The sequence below is a fragment of the Furipterus horrens genome, unplaced genomic scaffold, assembly GCF_987537825.1.
Source record: "Furipterus horrens unplaced genomic scaffold, mFurHor1.1.pri manual_scaffold_11, whole genome shotgun sequence".
Taxonomy (NCBI): Eukaryota; Metazoa; Chordata; class Mammalia; order Chiroptera; family Furipteridae; genus Furipterus; species Furipterus horrens.
The window spans coordinates 53,781,870-53,797,684 of NW_028327181.1; the positions used below are offsets into that span (position 1 = coordinate 53,781,870).

General features: G+C 49.4%; 1 protein-coding gene across 1 annotated transcript in view; it reads left to right on the forward strand.

The window, feature by feature from the left end:
* Window positions 1–15,815, forward strand: part of MYH10 (myosin heavy chain 10) — a 139,457-nt gene that overhangs the window by 107,521 nt on the left and 16,121 nt on the right. Inside the window, exons 23-30 of the mRNA XM_090291349.1 lie at window positions 1,635–1,772; window positions 2,217–2,340; window positions 3,495–3,666; window positions 4,851–5,063; window positions 8,626–8,770; window positions 9,965–10,171; window positions 12,569–12,673; window positions 14,276–14,428. Of these exons, the coding sequence (XP_090147475.1) occupies window positions 1,635–1,772; window positions 2,217–2,340; window positions 3,495–3,666; window positions 4,851–5,063; window positions 8,626–8,770; window positions 9,965–10,171; window positions 12,569–12,673; window positions 14,276–14,428 (1,257 nt within the window). The remainder of the gene's footprint in view (window positions 1–1,634; window positions 1,773–2,216; window positions 2,341–3,494; window positions 3,667–4,850; window positions 5,064–8,625; window positions 8,771–9,964; window positions 10,172–12,568; window positions 12,674–14,275; window positions 14,429–15,815) is intronic.

Below are 15,815 nucleotides of genomic sequence, written 5' to 3' on the forward strand. Positions count from 1 at the left end.
AACAGGGTGTGTTTTTGTTTTGTTTGGTTTTCCAGGTCTCTTTATCTTCACATTCTTTACCAGACTCTTTTACATTTCTAGTTTTTTGCACTGTCATCTTAATGTAGCATTCTCCCTTTTTGACACGTAAAACTCATTCAGAAACATTCCAAAAATATTATGATAATATTGTCATTATTAAGTATGTTTATTTTTCTCTTATGAAATATCCAAGGTTTTATTAACTGCATGGACCTTGGAAACCCAAACTTACTGCTCCTTTCCCTTTTTATTTTTGTTTTTGTTTTGCCTATGAGGTTTGATCACAGTGTGTGACCCTTATTTGGATTTTAATTTAAATAAACAAATGTATGTTTAAGTGGTCTTTATCTTTTAGAGATACTGTCTCAAGTTTTTACAGATGAAATATGATATTTGGGGTTTGCATTCAAAATAATGCTAGGGCAGAGGGGAGGAGGTGGAGACAGGAGATGAGATTGGCTGGGAGCTGGTGCTCGTTAGGGTCAGTGGGTGCACCTCTGTGGGGCTCACTGTGCTTTTCTGTGTACTTCATACATGTTTGAAGTTTACATAATAAGACATTCATCTTTTGCAAGTGTGTCCTTTCAGAATCAACCACGAGTAAATTATTTTATTTAGCCAAAGTTATCTTGAAAGTTTTTTAGATTGACCACATATTGATTTGTATATACAACCCTGTTCAATAATGTATGGTACTGTGTTCAATAACGTTAGAGTATGAAATAAAGAGAGGTGTGTGACAGTAAAAACATGTGTAAGCACTAGAATCACACCTAGTTTGGTGACACGCTCATGTTGTGAAAGGCACGCTTGCACTGGGACAGCCGTTTCTCACTGCCACTCAGTTGTTATGTTCTTGTCCTCTCTCCTGCTGGCCAAACACGTGTGTGGACTACAGATAACTAAGTATATGTTTGGGGTAGTTCTACTGTATTGTTCATATTTCTCTGTGTCACTAATTATTCCAAAATAGGAACTTTAATTACTATATGTTATCCCATTTTATAAATACGCCAAATTTTAATTACTAAGACTTTTATGTAGCATGTTCATAGTTCCTCAATAATATACATATTTCACTTTTTTTATATGAATCACATCTGTGACTATTTCCTCAATCGCTGGCTTACAAGCAGTGCTTCTTTTCAGAGCTCGCTGCACTTTCTCATATTGGCTTCCAGAAGGATTGGCCCAGTTTGTACTTGAACCTGTAGTTCACACAAATGTCTGTTTTACATAACTGCATTTCATATTTTAAAAAATATCCTTAGCCCTGGCTGCTATGGCTCAGTGGATTGAGCGTTGGCCTGCGAGCCAAATGTCACTGGTTCGATTCCCAGTCAGGGCACATGACTAGGTTGCACGTCAGGTCCCCAGTTGAGGGTGCGAGTGAGAGGCAACCACACAGCGATGTTTCTCTCCCTCTTTCTCCTTTCCCCCTCTCTAAAAATAAATAAATAAATAAATAAAATTATTTTTAAAATATATATAAATATATCTTTGCCATTCTGAAAATCCCCAGTTGGTATTTAATACACTCCCTTTGGTTATTAACGTGTGGGAGAATTTTGTGGAGAAGGAGCGGAGACTGACTGCGTGTCCTTCTTCACAAGGACCTGGAGGAGCAGCTGGATGAGGAGGAAGGGGCTCGGCAGAAGCTGCAGCTGGAGAAGGTGACGGCCGAGGCCAAAATCAAGAAGATGGAGGAGGAAATTCTGCTTCTGGAGGACCAAAATTCCAAATTTATCAAAGTAAGGGAATATTTTATGTTGCTATATTCATTGAAAGTGGCTTCAAACAAAAGATTCTAAAAAAGATTTCGGGTGCATTAATCTTCTAAGTCTACCTGAATAGATTTCTAAAGACACAGTAACAATTTAATTTTTCACATCCACTAAATGTCCTCATACTCCTTTAGACTTTAATTTGCACATTTTGTACACATTGATTATTCATTGATGACTTGCTCCCATCTGTTCAAGCATTAATTCATTCAACACCGGTTGTGGGAACCTGAAGGCCAGGCAGCCGGGCCAGACTTGAGGGGTCAACACCAAGATGTGGGAGCCTTCCTGCCTTTTTTGGCGCATGTGATCTGTTGGGGGAGGTAGTGCCAATGTTACTTGTTTTCTAAGTTATACCACTCTCTGCTTGTTACTGTGAATGCCTTTTCTGAAGCAATTTTTTCTATTCAGGAAAAGAAACTCATGGAAGATCGCATAGCTGAGTGTTCCTCTCAGCTGGCTGAAGAGGAAGAAAAGTCAAAGAACTTGGCCAAGATCAGGAATAAGCAAGAAGTGATGATCTCAGATTTAGAAGGTTAGTGGGGGGGCTAGAAAAATTTAGGACGGTGACACGCAGATGTTTAGATTTTACTTTAATCAGAACATGCAATAATAGAAAGTGTACGTGGTGAATAGTAACAGTAAAAGCTGTATATTTATTTATTAGAATAGGTCTGGTCACCACGTATAATAGCAATAAATTATTCTCTAAACATTTATTTTTTAAAATTAGCTCTTGGTAAAATGCATTGCCCCTTGTGTGTATATTTGGGATCGAGTTATGTCTGAGTTTACAGGCCGTTGGACTTGGTGTGGGTTTAATCTACAAAGCGCATCTAGGTTTCACTTCACAGTGGGACTGCTTACTGACATAAAGACCGGCAGGGACAGGAGAAGCTGTGGAGGGTAACAGTGTCCCGCTCCGATAGCAAAAGTCAGGTCAGGAAATCCAAGAAAGTTTTGCAAAAGACAGAGGAGAGCGTGGACGTTGGAAAGCGCACAGAAAGCCTTTCCGTCCACTAGAGGCTGCGGGCAGTGTCGGGGCTCGAGGCAGCACACGTACGCGGAGGCACCTCTGTCCCCTGCTGCGTGCTGAGCCTCTGATGCTCACGCTCGTCCTGTCGGCACCTTGGTTCCCGCTGGGGAACACATGTGTGGAAAGCGTTTGAGTGGAAGGATCACTGGCATTAATGAAGGAAGCTCTGCAGAATCTTAGAGGGAAGGGCAGAGAAGGAGCTTAACCCCGTCAGCCCACACTCTGCCCTCTCTCCCTCAGTCCTTGGAAGCTGCAGTCTTGGCTCTGACCAGGGGTTCCCAGTGAAAGGGGAGTGGGGTGACAGGCAGTTACACACACGCTCTGGCCTCTCCAAGCCTGGGCAGAGGTGGATGTGTCACGTGAAGGTTTCTGGTCACTTCGGCTCTGTTAGTGTAGGTTCACTTCCCATGAAAGGGCATCCTTAGAATCCCCCCGTTTCTTCCTTAACATGCCCTCCTCCCAGCAGTTTAGCTTGCCTTCCATTTGATCTTAATGGGTTGTTTTAAAAGACCTGAGTTATTGGTACAGTGTTATCAAGGCAGTGACAGGTTTTGAATAAAATGCATCTTTTCAGCTTTAATCAGTTTACATTTGGAGTTTGTTCATACAGTGCGTGATTCAGTACATTGAGGATCTCATGTCTTGCCTTAAAGAACGCTTAAAGAAGGAGGAGAAAACTCGCCAGGAACTGGAAAAGGCCAAGAGGAAACTGGACGGAGAGACAACTGACCTGCAGGATCAGATCGCTGAGCTGCAGGCGCAGATCGACGAGCTCAAGCTCCAGCTGGCCAAGAAGGAGGAGGAGCTGCAGGGCGCCCTGGCCAGGTCTGCCGTCCCCACGAGGCCTTCACTTCGAGTGTGTGACTCTGGGGCTTGTGTCCAAAGGGTGTCCCATGTCTGGGTGAGACAGAAACCCCAGGAGAGGGACTCACAGTTTCCCTGTTTCTGGGTTTGACGTAAGAACCAGAAAAACCCAGTACATCATTTATGTCAGGGCAGCAAGAAAATCTCACAACCTGCTCTCAGTATTTACACTTAAAAACCATAGTCATATCATGAAATCCTTGGAAATTTACAGCAGCAAAAATGATTTTGCCATATCAATCATTTTGCTTTCTATACATTACAGATTAGTTTCAGTACATTTTAGAAGTTCAGAGAAAATCACTTTTCAGAAACAATATGCACCCCATACACTTAAAGCACTGAATTACCATTCATTTCTAAACCATTTGCTTTTAAAATGGAAATCACATATAGTAAGTATATTTCTATCCAAAATTTTCATTTCTTTATAAAGAATGACTATTTGGCTACATAGTCATAGGACTTAGAGTTTATAATTTATTACAGTCAAAGTCCTATAACAGAAATGTCTCTGTCCTCCATCACTGTCAGTCTTACTTTGGCCAGATTTCTGCCTTGTCACTTAGAGAGGGGAGCGCTCGAGTCGGGAGTTAAAGCTCCCACCACTCACAGCTGCCACTGTGGGCTGCCCCTCCCTCACCACAGGCCTCGCCCTCTTCCCAGTGGGAGAGGCCCCTGCGTGAAACCACGCACCAGCAGAAAGGTGCACTGTGGGAAGGCGGGGGTGGGGTCGGGGCTGGAAGACCGCGTCTCTCTACTGTGTGTGCTGAGAACTTGTTCGAACCTGCTGGGTCCCCGATTGGCTAGACTGGACCGTGGCCCTGAGCAGTGCTCGGGTTCTAGTACATCTGACTTGAGAGGGAACTTTTTATGTTCTCATCCTTAAAGTGAGGTGGTCCCACCTTTTAATGGAGATATTTGGCCCTTTGGAAAGGGGGCAGGGCTCGATTCTGAGTCTGCCTCTGCCATACCAGCTTCCAGGCCTCCAGTCATTGCCTCGCACCTCCGTGCGTGCCCGGCAGCCCCGTGCAGCTGCGCCAGCCTCATGCCACAGTGGAGCGGCACTAGGGGCTGGTTCAGCTGGGCAGCAACCCATCCGTGCGCCAGGTCTGAGCACCTCCCACACCTGCGTGTTTTAACAGGGGTGACGACGAAACGCTCCATAAGAATAATGCGCTCAAAGTCGTGCGAGAGCTGCAAGCCCAGATCGCTGAACTCCAGGAGGACTTTGAATCTGAGAAGGCTTCACGGAACAAGGCAGAAAAGCAGAAAAGGGACTTGAGTGAGGAACTGGAAGCTCTGAAGACAGAGCTGGAGGACACCCTGGACACCACGGCCGCTCAGCAGGAGCTGCGGTGAGTGAGGCGGTGGCGCGTCACCTGTGGGTCCCTCCCCCGGGGCCTGGCACGGGTGCTGCAGAGCTGCTGGCTCCTGGAGAGACAGGGGTTCTGTGTTGCCGTTTTGAACATCCTCTCTCTGCCCTGGAGATGGTAGCATGTAGAACAGTAACAAAGTAGCAGTGGTTAAAAAGAAACCAGCCTACAGCGTGGGCATGATCGGAAAAGCCACCGTCAGTGATGGAAGTCTAAGGGAACGACGTGGCAGGCGTGCGCTCACCCACACCCGCAGAGGACCAGAGGGATAGGTGGGACAGGTGCAGAATGGGGGCGACACGGTGGCCGCCTCTTGGCATGAACGATAGGAAGCAAACAGATGGGAAGGGAGGTACACGTTCCCGACAGGGAAGAGGAAGGTGAGCACAGGCGCCCAGAGAAGGAGCATTAGGCGGCGGCACGTGCTGTGGCGAATGAGCCAACAGCCAGGTGTAGGCAAGAAGAAAGGGACAAGCACAGGCGAGGGAGCACAGCTGGAGAAGTTTCACGTGACCTTAGCACACCAGCCTGCAGAAAGTCACAGGGGAGCCAGAGCAATGAGCCGGGGGGTAGAGCAGGCAGAGAGGCCAATCCGTGGCTCTTCTTGGCAAATAGAATCCTCATAGAAGCCACCAAGGTGTGACCTCCCGGTCGCTGTCTGGCCTCCTCCCTCCTCAAGCTGCCAGGTGTGTGAGGCCCACCCAGGAATCCCCAGTTGCTTTGGCTGGCTGCTTGCACATGCGCGTGTGCGCACACACACAGACACTTCTGCCAGCTGTTCCAGGGGGTGAGTGATGGGAAGGGTAGCGCGTCGGTAGCGCGTCACTGAGGGCGTGGCTGTGGTTAAAACAAGGACAGCAAGAATCCTTTATGAAGTCAGGTGGGGTCAGAGACGGAGGAAGTGACCTGGAGGACGAGGGTGGGCGTGTGCCGCGGAAGTCTGTGGGGCCCCTCCCTGGAAGAGAGGCGCGGGCTCCTCTGGGGACCTGGGAGGGTGGCGTCCCCGCGCCTGCAGAGAAGGCCGTGGTGTCAGGAGAGTGCCCGGTGGTGAGGAGACAGGTGGTGAGTGTGACTGCTTGTCGAGGACTAGCCTGTGGACGTACAAGCCTACAAGCCGGCAGCAATGTGGGGGCGTGGCCCCCGTGAGCCGGGCAGAGGGAGGGGCTTCCTGCCCCACTTCAGCGGAGTAACTGCTTTTAGCAGTTGTGAGTCCTGGCCTCCTCCGGAATATCTGCTTTTCTACATATTGGAAACCACTGAACTAGACTTGTTGAAATATTCCCAGCTGGTTGTTGGAGCACACTAGAAAAGAGGTCTGATCACTTCTTCCATTTAACCTTGGGTGTACTCAAGTGCCCACTCCCTGGCTCTGCTCAGGACTCGGCCGCGCCTGCCTCTCCGCCAGTGCCTTCCCGGGTGGTGCGTCACAGGGTTAGTGTGACAGGAACGGTCCTCACTGCACTCACTCTTCCACTGGCATTTCAGCTCCCTTTGGGACGTAGGATGAAGACTGGAGGCCAGGCCAGGCCAGTGCATCTGTTACCTCTGCTGCGCTGTGGCTGAGCGAGGCTGGACCCCAAGACTCTTGACCGAGGCCTTTTGTCTCGGTGGTGCGCCCCGGAGCTGGCAGCCGGCTCGAGCCCCTTTCTCTGGGCGCAGCTCGCCTCAGCCACCCGACCCCCGACCCCCGACCCCCACCCCTGGCCCAGCCCTGCAGGGCTCACCACAGCGCTGGGAAAGGGCGGAAGTGTGTGCGCACAGGAGGCAGCACGCAGCTCACTCTCCCAGCTGGTTCCTGGTTGTGAGTTAAATGGTTTCCAAGGGCAGAAAAAGTTTGCCAGAGCTGTGCTTCAGGGTCATGGTCAAGTTCCAGCTGTTTAAGTTCTTGATGTTAATATAGCTCTTAGCAGGAGTGATATTTATCTTAATGGTTTCCATCTATCGAGCTGTGTGCTTAAAGATGGTGTTCAAATCAACAGATTTTATTAAAGAGTGACTTGTGGGGCCGAAGTCTTCTAGTTAGTGAGATCACTTTGGTTTATCAGGTTACCCTGTATATGTTATAACAAGTTATAAAGACATTAGAAAGCCAAGTAAAAGCATTTGATGCTGATGTGATCTTCACACCCTAAAAGTGTAACAGAACCCCTGGGCTGCTCCAACTGAAATCGGGCTGTTTAGTTAGGGGTCCGATTGCCCGCCGCCAGAATCGTAACTCTGAATACCAGAGTTTGGTGAAAAGGAAAAGAATTGTTTATTTACACAAAGTCCTGCCTCCCCCTCCCAGACCTGCCCAGTCTTAGGAAAGTCAGAAACACCGTTTCCCTACTTCCCAGGCACAGTTCAGCTTTACCAGCAGCTGCCAATCACTCAGTTCTGATTGGGGAGGTCCTTTCTGTGCTGTGGTGCCCTCCAGCTCTCAATGCAGGACCGCCTGGATTCTCAGCCTCCTTGTAAACTGCCTTCTTCCTGCAAGCCACATGGATCTCCTCTCCTTCTCCAAGCAATCTGGCAAGAGCCTCTTAAAGCCGCCTGGAGACCCCTCCTCCTCCAAGCCAGATGGAGGGAGCCCACAAGAGCCAGCGAGTGAGGGCGTGAGGGCCAGAGAGAGCCTGAGAGAGAGAGCCTCCTAGAGCCAGAGCCAGCCCAAAAATGTCCGCAGCTGCTTTTCTCTTCCTCCCTGCCTCCTCTCTCTCCCCGTGTCCTCTCACAGTGGGTGTTGCACACCGTCCTGACCATTCACAGAACCCTCCCTAGGCTTGGTCTGCTTCTTCCATACCAGCCCACAGTCCAAGATCCCTCCCATCTCCCTGAGTCTTGGAAGTAAAGCGGATCTTTGCAACAATGTATCCAGCCACTAGCTCCAGGCATGCAAGGGCATCCTGAAAGCTGCTTCCTGCTCCCTATCTCCCAGCCTCAAATTCTGGGGTTTGTTTTTGGATTCCCCTGTTTCTGTAACAAAAGCAAGTTAGAGAAAATCTCCATTTATCTCAGGACATTGTAAGTGTGGTCTTGTACCTGCTACGAGCTCAATCAGATTCTAGAGACCCTTTCTGAACCAGGCATGCGACCCTTCAGCCTGCGCCTCCCGGCCGTAAGCCGTTTCCTGGTAGAGCTGTGGGCGATGTTAGTTATTGCAGCCCTTTCCCACGAATGGACAAACGGCGCCGGCTTTGTTGGGCGCAGCAGCCTGACTGATGTGGCCTCTGACCCCCCTCACTCTCAAAAACCTCTCCGGGAGTCACCGTCTTGCAGTGTCATGGGTGTGTCTGCCGGAGCCTTGGCGGGCAGTGTGCCACCGGTGTTACCCAGTTCGTGGCCTGCAGTGCGACCAGAATGCCCAGAGCGGTGTGAAGGCCCAGGGGCGCCCTGCGTGACTCAGCCGCGAGGCGGGTGTGGGGAGGGAGCTGTGCTGGCCCCGGACGTGTCCCTGGTGCCACAGGAACCAGCGCACAGGCCGCCGGAAAGCAGCACTTTTAAAAAAAAATGTATTTTAATTGAATCGGAGAACTAATTCAGAATTTCTATAAAAATGTTTCTCTAGTACAAAACGTGAACAGGAAGTGGCAGAGCTAAAGAAGGCTCTTGAGGAAGAAACTAAGAACCACGAGGCTCAAATCCAGGACGTGAGGCAGAGGCACGCGGCAGCCCTGGAGGAGCTCTCGGAGCAGCTGGAGCAGGCGAAACGGGTACGGGCCGGGGCCTCGCCGCGGGCACGGTCGGCGTCGGGCAGACTGCCTCCCGCCCAGCCCCCGCCACCCCGGGCTGGCGGGGAAAGGGCGTGCCCGTGGCCCCTTCCCAGCGGCACACGAATTCTCTTCACAGAGCTGGGTGGCCGCAGCTCCCAGCTCCCGTCACGGACCCCTCCGGTGCCTCCCGCCACTGGTGTCCTCCCTCTCCTGACCCTCAGCGCAGAGGCCTTGACCGGCTTGCGGACTTGCTGTCACTCACCTGCTGCCAGCAGGTCACCAGGCCCTGCCAGCGTCTCGAGTCCCCTTTACACCCGTCTCTCCCTCCTGCCCTGATCTCAAGCCACCGGACAGTGGCCACTCACTTCGTCGTTCGCTCTTCTCGTTCTCACCTGTAGGCCTTGCGTCCTGGTAAAGCTTCATTTCTTTTACCCTCGAACTCAGACCGTCCCGCCGGGCAGCCCGGTCACCCCCTTCGTGCCGCTCTGCTCTCGCTCCCCACCCTCGTCGCCCCTGCCTGTCTGCACGCCGCCTCCCCAGTTACAGAGACAGCAGTGACATTTGCTGAACATGCGCATTCGCACGTGCCGGTCACTGCTGGGCACTGTCACAGTCACGGGCGCCGCCTCCTTTAACCTTAATTACAGTCCTTAGTTCAGCCCCCACCATTCTCATTCGAAGGGTGAGGAGACTGAGGCCCAGTAGTGTTAGGAAGTTAAGCCAAGATCACACGGCTAGTGAGCGGAAAGGCAGACTGAAGCCAGGCAGTGTGGCCGCAGAGCCTGTCATTCCTGGCCTGTGCCCCATGTCATCCCCAAGGTGGCCCCTGCAGACATCCAGCCTGCTGGGATCACCTTCGCCAACGCACACGGCTCACCCAGGTCATACCCTGCCTCAGACTAACAAAGCTCGTTTCACACGAGGGCTGGCATGATGTGCTCCGTCTGTCACGCCAGCCTGCGCGGACAAGGCACATCGCAGTGCAGGGGCCCTGAGGATCCGTGTCTGCCACTCCACGCACGGCGTGCAGCGTGCTCCTTCCGCAGAAATCTTCACACGCAGCACCACAGATGTTTCCGTCCCTTCACTCAGCACACGGTGGTTGCAGACTCACTGTGCACCAGGCACAGTCCCACGGGACCAGTGCCTCTTAGGGCGTGTTACACAAATACTCTTTCCCCTTCCCCCTCCTAGTTCAAAGCAAACCTGGAGAAGAACAAGCAGGGCCTGGAGACAGACAACAAGGAGCTGGCGTGTGAGGTGAAGGTGCTGCAGCAGGTCAAGGCCGAGTCCGAGCACAAAAGGAAGAAACTGGACGCGCAGGTCCAGGAGCTCCACGCCAAGGTGTCCGAAGGAGACAGACTCCGGGTGGAACTGGCTGAGAAAGCAAATAAATTACAGGTGAGCCTGGAAAAGCTTCACTCTGGACAGATCCCACAGTAGCGTATGCACAGCCTGCCCATTGCATCCCTCTGCGGCCATAAGAGACCCACCGCTCATGGGCTCTTTAGTGCCTGACCAGTGCCCTGCCCAGGAAGTACACCCTAGCAAGTGTGTCTCAGGTCCCTGTGTGCATTTCTATGGGTAAGTTAAATAATACTTACGAATAAGGCAGCGTAAACTGGCCTTAAATCTAGTAAATTCCACATTGAATTGTAGGTGCAGTTTTTTGAATGGGTTTAAGGACAACCTCAACTTCTCCATCAGTCTAGTCAATAAGAGAACAGGAACAATGAGCAAAAAGAACCCGTACCTGGTGTTGTGAGATCTGTGAGAGCTGGGCTCTTCAGTGCACTGTGGTTGAAGTAGAAGTTCATACAACCTTTCCTAGAGGACAGTTCGGTGATTTGGTGTCACAGGCCTTAAAAATACGAATACCCTTGGACCCAATGAATTCTTGTCTAGTAATTCATCCTAGAGAACTAATTAAGGTTGTGCGCACAGATTCAACTTTAAGAATGCTCACTGCAGAAGTGGGTATAAAAGAATATAATAGAAAATAACTTTAATGTCTAAGAAGGCACTTCTATACAAACAGTATACTGGTAGTAGGTGAGTGTTTGTCAGTGAGAAGAGATGGACATGTGTCACCGCACTGAAAAAAAAAATGGCAAGACTGTGTTACATCAGGGATCCAGGACCCCGCATGTAGTCCCACTCACAACACTGACTGATTACAGTGAAAGGCCGCAAGAAAAATCTGGAAAGGGCACAACTGCCAGTGTCCTCTCCCGGGGCAGGCACACGGGATGTGCCACTGTCCCCAGCAGTGAGCTGTCCAGGGTGTTGCCAGGGCGGCTTAGACTCAGTCCCCAGGGTTTTGACAGGTGACAGGTCACAGAGCCGCCCTCACCTCACAGACCAGCATTCTGGCTCCAGAAAGAAAGCAGGTGTGTTTGGCATAAAGCACAGTGGTCACACAGGCGTGTTTTGTCGGAGACCCAGGGCCACCCCGTGCTCCTGCTCGTGGTTTAGGGCCAGCGCTCCATCTGGTCATGGGAGTGGCAGGAGCCCTCCCAGCCCTCCTCTGTGAAGTCTTCAGTAGTAAAATAGTGTGTGCTCACAAATGCAGAACGATTTTCCTTAAAAAGATGCATTAGAAACAGCAGTGTTGGCCATATATAGGGCGGGGCGGCAAGGCAAGTGACATTCAGGGGACACCAGGGCAGCGCCAGGCACATGTGCGGCTCCCTGTATGTGTTTTCCCATTCAGTCCTCGCCTCGCCCGCTGGGTGAGTCTGGTAGGCGAGAGAAGCTAAGCAGCCTGCCCCCCGTCCCTCTGGTGACATCCCTCACAGTTCCCAGAGTGGGTACGTTGAGACTAGGGCCCCTCTCCACCTAACCGTTGCCAGGATTGATGAGGGAGGTTCGGGCTCTCTGGGGGATGCTGCCAGGATGGCTAGCAGTGCAAGTGCCGTTAGGCAGGTTTGTCCTCTGTGTGCCTTCCCCTTACTAGTGCAACTAGAGGACAAACTAGAACGAAGGGGCTCTACTGCCCCTCTGAGCCCCTCTACTTCTTATACCCACTGTCCTCACAGAGCCTCGGTGAAAGGTCCTATCATATATACCATGGGGATTTTTAAGGGAATGGGGCGTATTTTATACTTAAAGTATAGTTGGCATACAATATTATGTTTCTGTGTTAGTGACTACATTTAATACACCTTACGATGTGATCAGCACACAGTGCAAAGTTATCACAAGCTGATTGACTAGATTTCCTGAGTTAATACCAGATTTTTAAAGTTTAAAAAAACTTTGGAGTATGAATACTAGAGTTTAAATTCTGAATTTTTATAATAAATTTTCAGGTTCTATAAGAACGTGAATTATATTTGCCTCCCCACTTCCCCACCAAAGCCTATGATTATTGCATGTTAGTGTGAAAAAGGACCCAAATAGCACAGGTGCTCATCGCGAGCCTCTCTACAAGGGGTAACGACGCCACTGACAAAGGCTGGGTGTCCTCTTTGTCCTTCATTGTGGAAACACGAGTGAGTGAACTGGTTCAGAGAACTCCCCTCCCTGTGCGGGCTCTGGAGCTTTATGCGCCCTGTCCTGTCGGCAGACAGACTGTGCCGGCAGCGGTGGCAGCGGCATGGTGCCTGCTTGCGTGGGCTCTGCTGGGAGGTGACCGACTCTTGGTGATGAAAGTCTTCCTTGGTCAAGTTTGGCAGTTTCGAGTTCACCCGTCCTCCCCCCAGTACCATTCTCTTTATGGTCACTTGCGAGAGGTGATTCTGGACCCTTTCATCTGCTGACTGGTTAACTGAATTTAATTTTTTCTCCTCCTTGCAGAATGAACTGGATAATGTCTCAACTCTTCTGGAAGAAGCAGAGAAGAAGGGCATTAAATTTGCTAAGGATGCAGCTAGTCTTGAGTCTCAGCTACAGGATACACAGGTATTCTAGGGGGAGGGAAGGGCCTTTAATAACAACTACCATTTCTATACCTGATATGCTGGTGAAACATACTAGCCCCAGAACTGCCTATCACCTCTCAGGTTTCACGGTGCACGTTCGTTTGGAGCTGCCTTGCGCTAACCAGCCTGACACTCAGGCAGTCTCGGAAGCTCGCGTCTCACCACAGAGCCCCGGGTTCCCGGGAGGCGGCTCCCGCTGGCCCACCGGGCACTGCCTGGGCTGCAGCTCACCAAGCAGTACTCCTATTGCACATATAAGTGTTGCTGCCCATTTTATTTTTTAAGATCTCATTTATTTATTTTTAGAAAGAGAGGGAAAGAAGCATCAATGTGAGAGAGAAGCTTTCTTCAGTCTCTTGCCCGGCTGGGGCTCAAACCCGCCACCTTTTGCTTTGCGGGACGACGCGCAGCGCACTGAGCCATGCCAGTCAGGACTTCCTGGCCGTTTTAAATAAAATTGTTTTCTTATGGTTGAAATTTCATTACACTGACCTAGGAGGAACAGCCCATTTTGTAAAAGGGTGGGTCGAAGCTTGCTTATCATACCTTTTTAAGCCTTGTGTCAAGTTATTTGTTAGGGCTGCTTTTAAGTAGGGTGGAAGTTAGGTGAATGACTATGGTAATATGAAGATAATACAGCAGCTTTCTTGGAGGTTTTTTCGTTTTGTTTTTAAGATTTTATTTATTTATTGTTAGAAGGGACAGGAGTGAGAGAGGGAGAAAAACATCACTGTGTGGTTGCCTCTTGCACACCCCCAACTGGCGACCTGACGTGCAACCCAGGCATGTGCCCTGACTGGGAATCAAACCATCAACCCTTTGGTTCACAGGCCGGTGCTCAGTCCACTGAGCCACAGCAGCCAGGGCTCTTGGAGCTTTACATCTTATTTTTATTAAATTTGCAAACTTAACATGGGCGTGTATTTGCCAGGTTCTGCGGTCAGTGCTGGGTTAGGAATCTCAAACAGAAACTGCAGTTAAGTATGTAGTTGGGGACAAGTCCATTGTAATCGGGGCTTACGCTGTGACAAGGCACATTCTGGTCAGTGAGACTGAAGGAGACAAAGGGCCAGACCACAGCGAGCTCCGTATGTTTGCCTTTGAGAATTTTACGTCTGAACATAATGGGAAAGACGTGTTTGCATTTACATTTAAGAAAAATCCCTCTGGCAGAAAGTATAAAGGAGAAATGATCGAGGGGTTGCCCAATATCGAGGGTAATCCTTGTGAGAAATGCCAAGTGCCTGGGCAGGGCCAGGGCCCGGCATGGACGGGACAGGGTTCAGGGAGCGAGGAGCTGCGGGGGAGGGAGGCAGGCATCTGGGCCTTGCAATTGCCGGGCTGGGCACTGGGTGGACAGACGGTGCTGCCATTCCTCCTGAATGAGTTTAAAGCAATACTTGTGTTAAGAGTTTTTATAACATTATCATGTGTGTTTTAAAGTCATTTGTTTATTGATATCACTGGATATTTCTCATACACTGAGGTTCTCTGTTCTTTATGACATGATTTTTTTTAATAAGAGGTGTTTTGTTTGGTGATTGATGTAACTTAAGTACTGATCTTTTATAAAAATAAACAGGAGCTTCTTCAGGAGGAAACACGCCAGAAGCTGAACCTGAGCAGTCGGATTCGGCAGCTGGAGGAGGAGAAGAACAGTCTTCAGGAGCAGCAGGAGGAGGAGGAGGAGGCCAGGAAGAACCTGGAGAAACAAGTGCTGGCCCTGCAGTCCCAGGTGTGTCCTAGGGGGCCACGGTGGCCCAGAAGTGTGTACATAGCAGCTCACGTCCCTGCCGTGCTGGGTCGCTCCAACCTGATTTGGGACAGTTAATGAGGCTACACTAAATAAAGCCCATTAGTGTGTTTCCTTTGACCCAACCAAATGCTGACACTGTGCTGGTTCCAATGGGGATTTTATTCGCTAAGAAAGGAAGTTACAGTCTAAGATTAATTTGTTCAAAATCACAGTATTGATTTATGTTATTTCTTCTGACAAAATATTGAAAACAAGTTTTTTTCTTTTTTCCCCAAAATGCAAAAACCAGTTGAGTTCTTTTTTTTTTTTTTAATGTGTTTTATTGATTATAATGTTACATTTGTCCCAATTTCCCTCCCCTCTGCTCCCCTCCACCCGGTGGCCCCCCTCCCTCCAGTTGTTCCCCCCTTTTAGACCTTGTCCATTAGTTGTGCATATAGTTCTTCTCAACCTCTCTCTGTCTATTCCATTCCCTCCTACCATGATCCTTAATTACTATATCATCTCCCTCCCTCTCCCCCTTCCCCCTCCCTGCTGACCTCCCCCTAATATGTTCCCCATACCTATAGTTCTTTTCCCACTCTCGTTGCCTGTTTAGTTTGCCTTTGTTTCAATTCCCTAGCTTCTGTTGTTGTTTCTTGTGATGCAGTTTTCATTTTAGATCTCATAGTTTTGATCCTCCTTTTTCTAAACCAGTCCCTTTAACATCTCATATAACAGTGGTTTGGATCTAATGAACTCTTTCAGTTTTGTTTTGTCCTGGAAACACTTTCTCTGCCCTTCTATTCTGAATGACAATTTCACTGGATAGAGTATTTGTGGTTGTAGGTTTTGGATTTTCATTACTTTGAATATTTCTTGCCAGTCCCTTCTTGCCTGCGGGGTCTCCCTTGAGAAGTCAGCTGATAGTCTAATTGGGACCCCTTTGTACATGATTCTTTTCTTCTCTCTTGCTGCTTTTAAGATTCTCTCTTTATCTTTAACTTTTGACATTTTGATTATAATGTGTCTTGGAGTGGTTCTCCCTGGGTCCAGTTTTTTTTGGAACTCTCTGTGCTTCCTGGACCTGTAAGTCTATTTCCTTCCCCAAGTTTGGGAAGTTCTGCTTTATTATATTTTCACTTAATTTTTCAATTTCTAGTTCCTCTTCTTCGCCCTCTGGCAAACCAATGATTCTTATGTTGGGCCTTTTATAGCTGTCCCAGAGGTTTCTGATCCTCTCATCCTTGCTTCCCGTTTCCTCTCTCTGCACTGGTTGACTGTTTGTTCCTTCTCTATGTTCTGGTTTGTTGATATGAACTCTGGATTTTTTTTCGTCACCATCTGTCTCGTATGTGGTTTTGTTCCTTTCATTATGAGTGTTTTT